Here is a 14,049-nt window from a genome sequence, read left to right on the forward strand (position 1 = left end):
TTGGCTTTAAACTCAACAAACATTATTAAAGAATGTTTCAAACAAAATGCTTTATATAACGACATGAATAAACTTGTTTTACAAAACAAGAAAGTACATTTTGAACTTTTGAATGGTCGAATCCCATTTATTCACAGTAACCTGTGATGTGGCGATTCTCGGAGCCCTCCTTCTTGATGACGTCACTAACAAGTGGTCACGGCCGTACGCGTGCACTCATTTCTTTGAAAATCTAGCTTCCCCGCGCAGCGGGACCTGGTGACGCTGCGCCCCGCCCCCTTCGCGCTAAGAAATATCTTATTCCCAGTCAGCAGAGACAGGTTCTAAAGATCACAGAGTGCATCGCTGGAGGGTTTCCGATCCATATAATTGAATTTGAATTGGTGCGGTGGCGCTCTCAATGCGGAAGATTTTGTCATTCGGAATTTTTCATTCGGCGACGGACGTTTATCGTTGTAAGTGATGTAATATGTAAAAAAATACAGGGAAACCTATCTCAATTTGTTTTTAGCGATGCAATGCAGCGGAACTAATAAGGAACATTTTTATATATAACATGACCATAGTACACTATCCTTGATGGAATAATAAGCTCCACTCGACAAACTCGTTCCCGTGCATTTTTATCTCTGTTTAAGCACACACACACACAGCCCCTCTACCTACCATCAATGTCTAACCCCTGTTCGACCAACTGCGGGCGTTCGAAACATAAGCCTAATTGTAAAAGATAAGCATTAATCTAAGTTAATGCTGCATCTTAATCATAAAACCTTAGAAAGATTATTCTATTATTTAGGCCTATTCAAATTTTCTGTCACCTACAACCACGTGGAAAAAAGACACAGTCAAAATTGTGCATCACGCTTTGACGAAGAAATTGGTTCTAGGCTATAAATTTTACGACTCAAACGAATCTTTTCCTCAACAAAGCCGCTTTTAATTTGATGCAAAATGTCATTTGCTTTTAAAATGTGTAACTAGGCCTAATCAAAAGGATATTTCAAAAGCAAACTTTGCCGGGCCAAGAGCCATATTGAATTCAATTTTTTCCGAACCAATATGCCTCTTTCATCGTAACATTATTTATCCTATTTCAAGATCTTAGGCCTACAAGTAGAGAGAGGGCCTATGTCGGGTTCAAATCGGAATTTTTTAAGATTTATTTCATTTAATTCCAGTTTTTCACTGTAGATTATCAAAGACATGTGGCGTTGTGGGAGTTCATAGTTGTTTGATAATCCATCATTTGTAAGTGTAAAGCTATTTGAGGGATTCGAAACAGACATTTTGTAAATTTTGTAGCTTTATTACGTTTAATTCCAGATGTTTATCATGACACGTTTCATTTTGGGGGTTTGTCAGCGAATTGGTATGCTGTCGGCAGAAGTAGTTTGATAATTCGTTTCATGTAAGTAAACAGCTATTTGAAGGATTCGAAACCGAAATCTGTATTGTGAATTTTTTAGTTGTATTTTTTTTTTGATTCTCGGTGAATAGGACATGATTCATTTTGGGAGTTTGTCCGCGAGTTTGTATACTGTCAAATGAAGTTTCTTCGTCAATTTGTCTTATGTAAGTATCAATCTATAGGTTATTATTAGGGGTTCGATACAGAAATTTGGTGAATTCCTCAGATTTATTTTAATTTATTCCAGGTTGTCATCAGAAAAATATGTACTCTATTTCATAGGTTGGTCTTTGATTCAAAACTAAAAATGGATGATAGTTCTAAATGACCAATCTAGTAAGTATGGCTCACTCGTCTTTTAGAATAAGAGACCTATTGCATTAATCCTTCAATTCAAGTTGCTATACAACCTTTTATACAGATATTTACCTTATCAATATAAACATGTATTTGCCATTAGCCATACAATTCAGTAAAACTTTTCCCGTCCAGATTTTGAAACATCATTTGACTCAATTTTTCCTCCTGGCAAATTGCTTTAGCTCATTCCAATGTTCGCAGTAAAAGTGAATTGTAGCATGTATGATTACCATCCATCAATTTTGTCTTGTTTCGTATTTTTAGCGAAAATCTCGAAAAAGTCTGACGTCGAGGCAGGTGGTGGCCAGAAAAAGGTATATTCTTGGGAAATATTTAAAGACGCATGGCAAACACACTTATTGTTCACTTTTTTCCTATCCTTATTTTGAAATTGAAGTATTGTAATAAACTATTGATTTATTTTTGTTGATCAACGCAACTAATTTTTGTTGTTTTCTTTCTTAATTTACATTTGAATTGGATGGTCATCTTGCGTAAGAGTTAGTTTGTCATCGAAGCAATACAGTCTAACTTGTTGACGTCTCAGATGCAGCGGGGTAGGGCGGTCGTTATATTGTGGACTTATCCAAATTACACTTACACAGCCCAACGTGTTTCAGTGTGTAAACTCTGTCGTACTCGGCATTATAAGACAATGAGGAATTGAGTTTTAGTCACCTGAGCCCTCGGCTTGATTCGAAAAAAAGACCTTAACTGACTTCACAGAATTTGATTATGAGTCAAGGATTTTCTAAATTTCTGAATGCTTTCTCTGGTTTTAAGATCAATTCAAATTCAATCTTCAAAATATTTTATTGAAATTAATCTACTGAAGACAGATTTTGAAATGAAGGATATATCCAGGCAAATAATTACAGCAAAATCAACTGATGATCATGAAGGTGAAGTTTTCATTCATCTTCGGCTAATTTGTCTACCCCTGATGATTGAAGCATTTTGGTTACTCGCGCCAATTAGTCAGCCAGAGTTGATTTTCATGCCATCTGACCTCTTTCCATCTGTAATTAAGCAATCAAATGTAAGAATTACTTAGGTAAGGAGCGAAATAATATATAGATATCTTAGGAGACTATTTGAAATCATGAGTTTGTTGTGAAAATCTATTACTACAGTCTCGTAGAGCATAGACACCAAGCCACGTGGCATTGGTATTTTAAGGGCTATTCAGTTTACTCCAAAAATAGGTCAATGATTAACATTAAAAAGCTTCATATCAAGGGTATGTCGCAGGACTCGTGACGCCCATGAATTATCATCCCATAATTACAATGAATCCAATTCTGCATGTACGTTAGCACGACTGATTACTAATCCAAATATTGCATTACAAAAAAACAATTACGCAAAACGTCAAGTACTTACAGCATCTGAGACAGTTGCGCTTCAGTTAGAGAGTTAAGTTACGTCTTTGGCTGTCAATGTCGAAAAAGCCTAATTTGAAACATACATTTGCGCACTGTATTCCTTCAAGAATCCGCAAAGGAATTGAAGATCGTAGTGACCAGTTCATTCCACGAATAATAGCTGGAAAGAAAGTAATCAAAATAAATTGTCATGCACATTCAGTGTAAACCAGGCCATAACTAGCTGCTATTAAGGAATTCCACTGACTGGCTCTACCCATTATATTATATGTCGCAGGACTCGTGACGCCCATGAATTATCATCTTATAATTACAATGAATCCAATTCTGCATGTACGTTAGCACGACTGATTACTAATCCAAATATTGCATTACAAAAAAACAATTACGCAAAACGTCAAGTACTTACAGCATCTGAGACAGTTGCGCTTCAGTTAGAGTGTTAAGTTACGTCTTTGGCTGTCAATGTCGAAAAAGCCTAATTTGAAACATACATTTGCGCACTGTATTCCTTCAAGAATCCGCAAAGGAATTGAAGATCGTAGTGACCAGTTCATTCCACGAATAATAGCTGGAAAGAAAGTAATCAAAATAAATTGTCATGCACATTCAGTGTAAACCAGGCCATAACTAGCTGCTATTAAGGAATTCCACTGACTGGCTCTACCCATTATATTTAGGGCCTAAATCTATTCTAGGCGCATTCCCCAAAAAAGCTAGGCATTAAGTAAGTAGCTAACAATGATCATTGCTTCACCGAGTAGGCCCACTCATTTGCTACCACACTCATATTATTAAAGAAATCATTTAATACATTCCCTGGTTCACGGATTCTCACCTTAAAATACATAAACTCCGCTGTCGTTGTTATCGATCCGAGTCGTCAACTGAACGCAGAAGTAAAATTCCGTGTGAAAATTCCGACAATTTCTGTCCATATCACGTTGATTTGAGCCCGAAATCTTCAGGAAATGTAGCCAACGTAAATTGATTTACGAATAGAATTAATCAATTGACTCATTTTAGAAATCATGGTTTCGTGAAATTCATTAAAGTCCTAAAACTCGCGATAAATTTAAGCCGAAAATGATTTCAACCATCCACCATGTTGTTTCATTAATAAAACAATTGTTGCGCGCCGGCGCTGTACTGCGATAATGCATGGTTTCACTGGGATTCGAACCCTCAACCTCTCAGTTGTGATTCGAACACCTTATCCACCCTGCCACAGGACAGAACGCGTCTTTTACCGTTAGTGGGAGTACGCGACACGGCGAGTGGCCATTGCTACTTTCATCCGGTGTTATCTTACAGTAAGTAATTTTAAGTTTAAAATAGGATGGAGAGTGCATAGATAGAATCAACGCGGAGAGAATGAGGGTTATATTATTATTCTACATTTCGATTAGAAGCTGTTAGTTGTCGAATCTGATAGATGAATTTTATGTGCTGAAAAAAGTGGAAAATATGTAAACAATAATAATAATAAACAGAATTACAAGAGGATTTTCGACGAAAGTCAGAAAACCCTAAATATAGCTGCAAAGCAGCGATAACGGGTTTTCTGCTGTCTTAGAATCCTGTTCAACGGTGGATTTCGACAAAGCATTTGATAAGACACAACATCAGCCATTACTAAACAGGCTATTAGGAAACAGTATCAATGATAGGTCGCCCAAATGGCTCAGCAGTTATCTCTGAACGAAAACTTGTAGCCGAAATCAACGGAATCTTGGAATAAGTCGGTCTAACTAGTGGAGTCACGCAAAGTAGTATCCTAAGTCGTCTTCTGTTTAATGTCCTGACGTACACAGTAGGCTAATCCAAAATATACCAGACCGAGTAAATTTCCAAAACGACCTTAACACGCCGTTCGACCAAAAAACTTAATGTTCCGACAAGAAAATCTTGTTCAAATGAAAACAATTCTGTTTGATCGAACAATACACTTTTTGTTTGAACCAAAACTTTTCTTCATTCTGACAAAAATGTGTTCGAATAAAAAGCTATGTTTTTGTTGAAATGAAGAACCTTTTATCCCGGCAAAGAAATTTGGTTGAGCGAAAACAACTTTTTTGGAACGAATGTTTGAATGAAAACAATTCTGTTCGATTGAACGAAATACTTAATACTTTTGGTTCGAAGAAAAAACTTTTTACAATATACTTGTTCGAACGAAAAACTTAATGTTTTTGACAAGAAAATTCTGTTCAAATTAAAACGATTCTGTTCGATCGAATGATTGTTCGTACGGAAAACCTTTCGTTTGGACAAAAAAAAGTTCAACTTTGTTCTAACGATTTTTTCAAATTGGTTCAATCGAACAGAATATTAATCATTCGAACAAAATAAATTTCGTTCCGACGAAAGGATTTTCAAGCGAAAGGTGTTATGAACGAAAAAAGATATTTCTGGGGCTCCGCAGTAACTTAAAGCCGGACGTAGGTAGGCCTTGCGACACGATGCGATCCTCGCGTTGCATCGCAAGTTTCGCTGCAAGTCGGTTGCGATACGATTGTCAGCGACTGTGTGCGACTAGTTTCTGCCAGTCGCAAGACCGCGTAGGTCGGTTGTGACAGCCGTGTCGCGTCGCAGAAAGTAGAACACGTGTGACTTCTTGTGACTGGCGTTGCTGACAGTCGCAACCCGTCGCAAGGGAGCGTAGGTCGATGAGTCGTTGCGACACAATCGTCGGTCGGTCGCAGTGAATGGCGTCGCAGTGAGTCACAAGCCGTCGCAAAGCCGACCTACGCCCGGCTTAAGTCATTAGCAATTAATGAAATACCTGTTCCATTTATGATGAAGAACTTAAATGAAAAGTCTGGCTTATAAAGCTGTCTGCTCGGACGATATTTTCAAAAAAAACTCTTCATTTTTTCCAATAAAATTGATAATTGTGATTGATCGTTGCAAATCAGAACCAGTTAATCACTAATTAACATGCATTTTGATAAATCTGATTCTCCTTCACAGTGAACTTAGCTTTAACCTAGTAGAGGCTACTAGCCTATGTAGGCCTATGTATATGCGTAGGCCTAACATCCGGACATAATGGTCGTAGGCCTATTGAATAACAACCCTCCTAAATATCGTAAATTTTGTTTTGAAGTTCAATCCAATGAGTCCGTTATTAAACGCAACAATTATACTGTGTTTGTTTGAGACAGTAAAGGTCAGTTAAGGTCGCGTAAAACTCGATAAAATCTTCAAGCGACACAGCGAACGATCTCCTTTCCTCCACAGCGAACGCTTACTCCGAATGTCAAGTGTGAGTCCAGCATACGGATAGGAGTGTGTTATATACTTGTTGTTCCGTCGTTGGCGGTCCGTGTTTTAGTGTAGACAGTTATGGAGAATATATTCTGAAACCGTACTCTAATAGTTGGCTCCGTTTTTGAAGTTCTACTGGATATTTCTCTCTAATATTATATTCCTGCGATTGATGAGATGAAACATATGGTCCCTCGGAGGCGGATGATGTAAAGATTTGATGTTTGGATGACTACAGATGACCAAAATTTGATGTTTAAGCGAAAACACGTGAGTCGACGTCGTGTTAATTTCTGATGAAACGAAAAATTGATAAAAATCTAACTATTGATGCAGAATTGACTTGAATACGAATTAATACTGTCGAAAAATTGTGTGCTTGTAGTATTAATCTTAAAAAGTCAGTTTCGAGAAAAATAAAGCAGGGTGCTGATGAAAATTTGATGGATTGCTAATTACCGAAAGAAGACGATCGAGATTGGAATATACCGACCAGAAAGATACAAAATTTCGTAATTGACCATGAATGCTGAACAGAGAAGAGATTTTGAACTTAGAAAACGAAAAAGGACACCACTCAAAGCAAAAATCACAAGAGTGAAGTCCAAAATTGATGAAAAATTGTTAGATCAGAAGAAATTAGATGAGAAGGAATTACAAAAATGCAGATGGGCATTAGGGGAATTAGCTGATGCATTTAAAGCAATCTCAGAATTAGATACTGAGACATCTGAAATTATTCTGGAGATCGATGAAGTGGAGTACAACAAATTTGTGTTAGAATCTGATGAATATTTAGAAGAATTGTCCCTCTTTATATTCAACCTTAAACAGATTTTAGAACAGCGAGAAAAAAGGCCGGCAGGTATTGACAAGAGCCAGGACAAGACAAGAAGACCACATCGACAAGTAGAATCGACCTCAGATGAAGAAAGCGACGAGAAACGTCATTCCGATACTTCAACGGAATCAGAAGATGATAAACCACAACGTAATGTTTTTCAGGGTTTGAAAAAACCAGAATTATCAACATTCGATCGTCAAAAGGAATACTACCATGACTGGCGAAACCAATTTGATGTTTTTGTAGGGAACACAAAGCTACCCTCAAAAACGAAGATGATGATGTTAAAAAACTGTTTAAAGGGGAAAGCATTGAAAATCATTGGTAACCTTGGTTACACAAAAACAGAATATGAAGCAGCCTTGAAGAAATTGGAGCTGAAATTCGGTGGTGAAAAACGTCTCATTAGACAGCACTTAGATAGATTAATGGAAACAAGCTCAATTACAGAAGGGAATAATAAGGCATTGGAAATATTTTCAGATAGACTATGTGACATGGTCACCAAATTATCCTTGAAAGGGAGTGGAGGAGAGTTCGAAACTGACAGTGCCTTATATATTCAAGTTCAAAAGAAAGTACCAGAAAAAATGTTGGTAGACTTTCATCGTCATGTTAAGAGTTCTGGAAAATCGGATGACCTCCAGGAATTTTCGAATTGGCTGGCAGAAGAGGTAGCATATTTACTTGAAGCTGAAGAAACAAAAGGGTCTAGTACTAGAATTCCCAGAGAAAAAAAGACGGTCTTTCAGTACTGGTCTTATGAGAAAACAAGGTTGTTACATATGCGGAAAGAACCACAAGTTGACGGAATGTGATAACTGGACGAAAATGGCTGTAGGTGATCGATGGGAACGTGCAAAAATGTATAGTATGTGTTTTAAATGTCTAAATAAAGGACATAGAAGTTGTCAGTGTAGAGAAACCAGATTCTCTGGATGCAGAATTGAAGGTTGTCAGGATAATAAGCGACGCCATACACACCTTCATCACCCTAAGGAATCTAAACATAATGCAAATGAAGAGCTGAACCCTCAGGAGGTGAACCCTCATGCAACACATCAAAGAGGTAGATGTCCTCCGGGGCGAGTAGCTTTGAGAATAGTGCCGGTTAGATTGGTTGGCGCTCGAGATCAAGAAATAATCATCAACGCCTTCCTGGATGACGGATCTGACTCATGCTATATATCTGATGATGTAGCAATTGCTATGGAGTTGGAACGGGAGTCAGAACGCCATATAACAATGAATACTCTGGCTGGTGCGAGTGAATTGAAAAGTCGAAAAGTCAGTGTGAAACTGAAAAGTTTGGATGGGAAGGTTGATGTACTGCTTCAACCATGGGTGATGGACTCTATGTGTAAGGGTATCAAACCAATTGATTGGAGGCGACACGAGGCTGATTGGGGACATTTGAAGGATATTGAGTTTCCAAAACTACCGTCTACTGAAGTAGACATGTTGATAGGTGCAGATCAACCGGAATTGATGGCGGCCATTGAATAACGTCGTGGTGATGTAGGGGGTCCAGTGGCCCGGAAAACCCCACTGGGCTGGACAGTGATTGGAAAAGTTTCAAATGGATTTAGTGAAAACCAGAGTTTTACGACAACTCATGCGTATAGAACTGAAGTTAGGTCCTTCGATATAAGAACTGATGATTGCTTGAGAAAGATCTGGGATCAGGATCTAGATTGCGGAAACCTCCATTAAAAAAGTCGGAGATAGATATGAAGTCCAAATTCCCTGGAAAGAGGAGAAGAGGTATTTACCGAATAATTTTGAAGATGCTAGTAAACGCCTGATGATGCTGGAAAAACGGTTTTTCAAAGACGAGGAGATTGCTCGACGATACAGAGATGTGTTTATGGCGAACGTAGAGAAAGGTTATTTGCAGAAAGTGTCAGATGTTGACTTAGAGAAAAATAGTAGCTGGTTTCGACCACACTTTCCAGTCGTTCGTGAAGATAAGACAACAACAAAAGTTCGCATTGTACATGATTCTGCTGCCAAAACTGGAAATATGAGTTTGAATGATGTTATGATGAATGGCCCTAATCTACAGAATAACATAGTAGAAATATTGATTATGTTCCGAACAAAACCGGTGGCATTGGTAGGGGATATTAAGGAGATGTTTTCTCAGGTCCAAATGTTTGAAGATGATCGAAGGTACCATCGATTGTTATGGCGTGATGATACACACTCGCCAGTTGAAACTTATGAAGCAACTAGATTGATGTTTGGGGACAAGGCTTCGCCATTTCTGGCACAGTTTGTTTTGAGACATCATGTAAACTGCAGTGAAGAAAACCCAAGAGTGTCTGAAGTTATTCACAAGCAAACCTATATGGACGATTTAATTACATCAGTGGAGAATGTTGTGGATGCGACCACTCTAAGAAGCGAGTTATCATCTGTATTATCTGCTGCAGGATTTGATGTAAGACGATGGTGTAGTAATGTTATGGCTGTTTTAGATGGCTTACCTCTTGGAGATATTGAGGATTGCTTGAAGATAGTTGACAAAGACAATGCAAATATGGAGACTTTGGCTGTACGATGGTTTGCAGTGGGAGATTACTTGACGTACTCAACTCCGGCTAGTTGCGGTAGGCGTGGAGTCCCGACAAAGCGTAGTCTGTTGAGTTGTATTGCCACACTCTTTGATCCACTGCAGTATTTGGCACCAGTTGTTATACCCATCAGCATCTAGGACGTCTTCTTCAAGCGTCAAGACTGCAACCAGTTCATCATTCAAAACATCGATCTGATTCACTGTAGCGTCAATCTCCAACAGGACGCACTTCAGCTCCTCGGGTCTAGCGCTTATCTCGATCAAATCATCGGCTTTTTGACACTGGCGAGTCAGAACGCCCTTTCTTGCACCACGGGTTCGACGGAGTTTCTTCAGCTGGGCTTCTATTTCGTTTGTCGACATCTATCTGGCTCGAGGGACCAAAAATGTGGAATACGCGACCACCAGTGAAACTGACAACGACGACGACGACAGAAAACTAGATGTCCAGCTGGAGAGAGATCTTTATTTGACTGCCCAGTACAAATTCTACACAGGTTTATATACAGGCAAAAATCATGAAGTATTAAAATAGCTTTTATCAAAATAGTGCCGGTTTAGGGTTTTTAACAATATAATATACTAGGTAACCGATCAATTTAGAGAGGACTGTATGGTAGGTTTTAGCCAAATGCTATGAATTAGAGTTCAACAATTGGATTAAATAAACACAATAAGATCAGAAGTTACAACCGAGGAATATTCAATAAATGTCTCTAACAGATGCAGTAATTCCGGGTAAAGCTGCAGCAGATTTTTTAAAAAGTTCCCATAGATATTTTGCTAATTTCTTTAAACCATCCTTTATCTTGTATAGAATTATTATTATTCGGTGGTTTATCCGGTTTATTAGGTTTTGGTGTAGATTTTAATGAATTTGATATTGCTAAACCTATTGTTGTGAATACCATAGTTACAGCTGTTAAAATTGAAAGAATTGTTATACCTTCTAGTTTAAATAATAATCTTATTCTATCTTTCAATGATTTTTTAGAATCTGGTTTTATTATTAAATCTTTAAAAATAACTTTTAATCTATTAATATTATAATCATATGATTTTATAATAATTTAATTTCTTCTTTCTGTAATTCTATGTTTTATTCTAAATCATCTTTTTCTTTTTCTAAATATGCATTTCTTTTTTTTAATTTAATTTCTTCAATACCTTTATTATCTATATCTAATTTTAATTGTTCTATTTCTTTAATTTTATCAGTTCTATCTTTTTCTAAAGTTCTAATTTTAAAATCTCTTATACTTTTATCATGCGCAAATTTATCAGCTTCATTTCTAATACTAATAATTTCTCTAATTGCTTTATCAGAAAATATGTTTAAATCGTCTAATTGTTGATCTGTTGCATCAAGTAACCCATTTGGTAAAAGTTTTTCAATTTTAACTTTATTTGATTTAAGTTTACCAGTTTTGGAAGTTATATTCTGTTCAGAAGTTGTTTCTGTTTCGAAATTATTATTGATTATTTCAAATTATTCATTAATTCTTTGTTTAAATACTCTTTTATTTTGATTTATTTCTTCTTGTGTAACATTTTCTATTTCATAACTATTACTTATTCTTTTTATTCTAGATGGTTCTAAATTACTCAAAGTTGATTCTGCTAATATTTTATTTGATTTTTATAAGAGATATCAATATGATAATCATGTTTCAAATGATAGTAATATTCATCATCTAAAGATTTTAATTCTCTAACTAAATACCTAGCACCTCTATCATTGATATTATATCCAGATCTTTCAAATATAGGTTTGAAATTATAAATTTATTCATTATATTCTAAATTTTGTTTTATTAAATCTGGATTTTCATTTTCGGGATTTATTCTCGATTTAGTTCTTCTATCAAACTCGTCTGTTGAAGGGGCTTTAGAACCACTATCTGCTAAATTAGAATTATATGCTGATCGACCATCACTATCAATTTTAGTTTCATTAATATCAGGTTGTGGTTCATCAGGTATAAATCCTTCATTATTATTTCCCATTTCTCCCACTTCATAAGCTTCTCCACCTTCTACATCCATTTATATCATATAAAAATTAAAATTTAAAATATAATATTCCTCCAATTACAATTCCTGTACAAGATATAGCTAATTTAGTATTTTCATGAGATTTATTATCATTATAAGTTTTAATTATATCATGTTGAATAATATCAGTTTTCATATTTTCTGATGAATTGTAATATTTTATTTTAGAATCATTGATTAATTTGATATTCTTTTTTTTTAGTTTCAGTTGATTGAATATGTTTTTTAATTTTTTCACCTTCCATTAATTTTGGAGCAGTAATAATCTTTTTATTTATATCATTTAATCCAAACTTATTATATATTGTTGCAGTTTTAATTAGATTATTATAACCAATTATATTTCCCATCTTTAATATTAAATCATCAGAAATAATTAATAAATTAGGTCCTATACAATAATTTAATCTTACATGTGATTTATCTAAATAATTTTGATATCTTATAATGTTTTCTGGAATTGATCTATTTTCATCATTATGAATGAAATCTTCACTTTAAATTGTTTTTGTGTATCAAATGATGTATTTAAATTTCTAATTATTGGGGATCTTGTTTCAACTTGCGCACCTAGAATACATATCAAATAAGTTCTAATTTTCGGATTGATTTATTATTTGTATACCAGCTTTAGTAAATCCTTCACTATTTTCGAAAATAAAATAAACCCAACCATTATTATTTTCTTGTTTTAAATTATCATAGAATTTCGGTAATTTATTGAAATTTAATGTTTCTAAATCCTTAGTTTCTATTTTACCATAACCTAATTTATTATTATAGATATTAAAAAAAGTATCAGATGGTATGGGAAGTGCACAATATTCTGCAATCTTTTTAGGGCAAGGAGGTGATCTTATTGTTCCAAGTTTTGTTCTAAAATCAGAATGGGTCTCTTATTCATTTAATAAAGGGGTCTCTTATTCATTTAATATCAATCTTATTTGAAAATAAGTATGAAATCTAAATAAACTTTGAATCAATTTATATTTTAAATTATTCAAATGATCATTCCAACTAATTCCACATCCTGTTGTTGCACAAAAATCAGCAAAATTTAATTGGTTCTGCCATTACTTCATATTAGATTTTAATAAACATTGTTTTTCATCTTTCGATTTTCTAAAATTAATTAAATATACATGAAATATATTTTTCATCTTTGCATTAAAATTATCAGTTTCAGCAAAATAAATATCTAAATTAATTAATGAATTCAAAACAAAATTTCTATATGTGATATTTTTATTAAAATCTATTGCTGGAATATTATATTAATTGATTTATTATATTGAAAAGCTTTTGGAAAACTATCTACCATTTATATGATAAAAAAATTAATAATTTATTAATACTTTTAATAATTTATCTTGTTCTTCAACTGTTATATTACCATTTAAACTCATTATATAATCTAATGTATTTTTTAGTTTATTGGTTTCTTTTAAATTAGATTTTATTTTTTCTTTATAACTTTTTATATTTAATTTTGAACTTATTCCGGTTAATACACTTGATGATAATCCTAGCACGCCAATTGATATAGCTAAAGGTGTTAATTGACTGAATATTGCTAGAAATGTTATTACGGAACTAATTGTAACTGAACTACAAATAATAAAATAATATATAATTTTACTTTTTAAATATTTTTTCTTTTTTATCTTTAAGTCACTTTCAAATTCTAATATTTGTATTTCCAAATATAATTTTAATTTAGTTTTATTTATATCATGAGGAATAATATCAATATTATCATTTTATCAACCATTTATTTAGAAAAGAAATTACTAATTAGTAAATCTATATGCTACAAATATAACAATAACTGTTCCACCTAAAATCCAAATTATTTCATATTTCTTCTGTTCACTACTTGGTGTATAATAATCTGATAATTTAGGTTTATATACATGTAATTTTTCTTTATTTGTTACTGCGTTATATAAACTCATAGCTTCATCGACTGATTGAAAATCTCTATGTGCAATTATCTGATTATATAATTCTTTATTGATGTAATCCATATAGTTTTGCCTCTTTCATCCATATTCTTCTGCAGCTTTATTATATTTCTCTAATGCTAAGTTATGTATTCTTTGTTCTCCTAATGAACTATTTTTATCAATATGCTTAAACAAATATC

At 34.4% G+C, this 14,049-nt stretch overlaps 2 protein-coding genes across 2 annotated transcripts; both read left to right on the plus strand.

Annotated features, from left to right (window-relative positions):
- Positions 1-8,101: 8,101 nt before the first annotated feature.
- LOC141911546 (uncharacterized) lies at positions 8,102-8,776 on the plus strand. Its single transcript, XM_074802536.1, has one exon. The coding sequence runs from the start codon at positions 8,102-8,104 to the stop codon at positions 8,774-8,776; it is 675 nt and encodes a 224-aa protein (XP_074658637.1).
- A 301-nt stretch (positions 8,777-9,077) lies between these two features.
- Positions 9,078-9,986, plus strand: LOC141911548 (uncharacterized). The gene has a single exon (XM_074802537.1). It carries the CDS (start codon positions 9,078-9,080, stop codon positions 9,984-9,986), a length of 909 nt encoding a protein of 302 aa, XP_074658638.1.
- Positions 9,987-14,049: the final 4,063 nt, after the last annotated feature.

The sequence above is a fragment of the Tubulanus polymorphus genome, chromosome 10 (genome assembly GCF_964204645.1).
Source record: "Tubulanus polymorphus chromosome 10, tnTubPoly1.2, whole genome shotgun sequence".
Classification (NCBI taxonomy): Eukaryota; Metazoa; Nemertea; class Palaeonemertea; order Tubulaniformes; family Tubulanidae; genus Tubulanus; species Tubulanus polymorphus.

Coding starts and splice junctions, on each gene's coding strand:
- LOC141911548 (XM_074802537.1), top strand. CDS start 9,078: ATGCTGGAAAAACGGTTTTTCAAAGACGAGGAGATTGCTCGACGATAC.
- LOC141911546 (XM_074802536.1), top strand. CDS start 8,102: ATGGCTGTAGGTGATCGATGGGAACGTGCAAAAATGTATAGTATGTGT.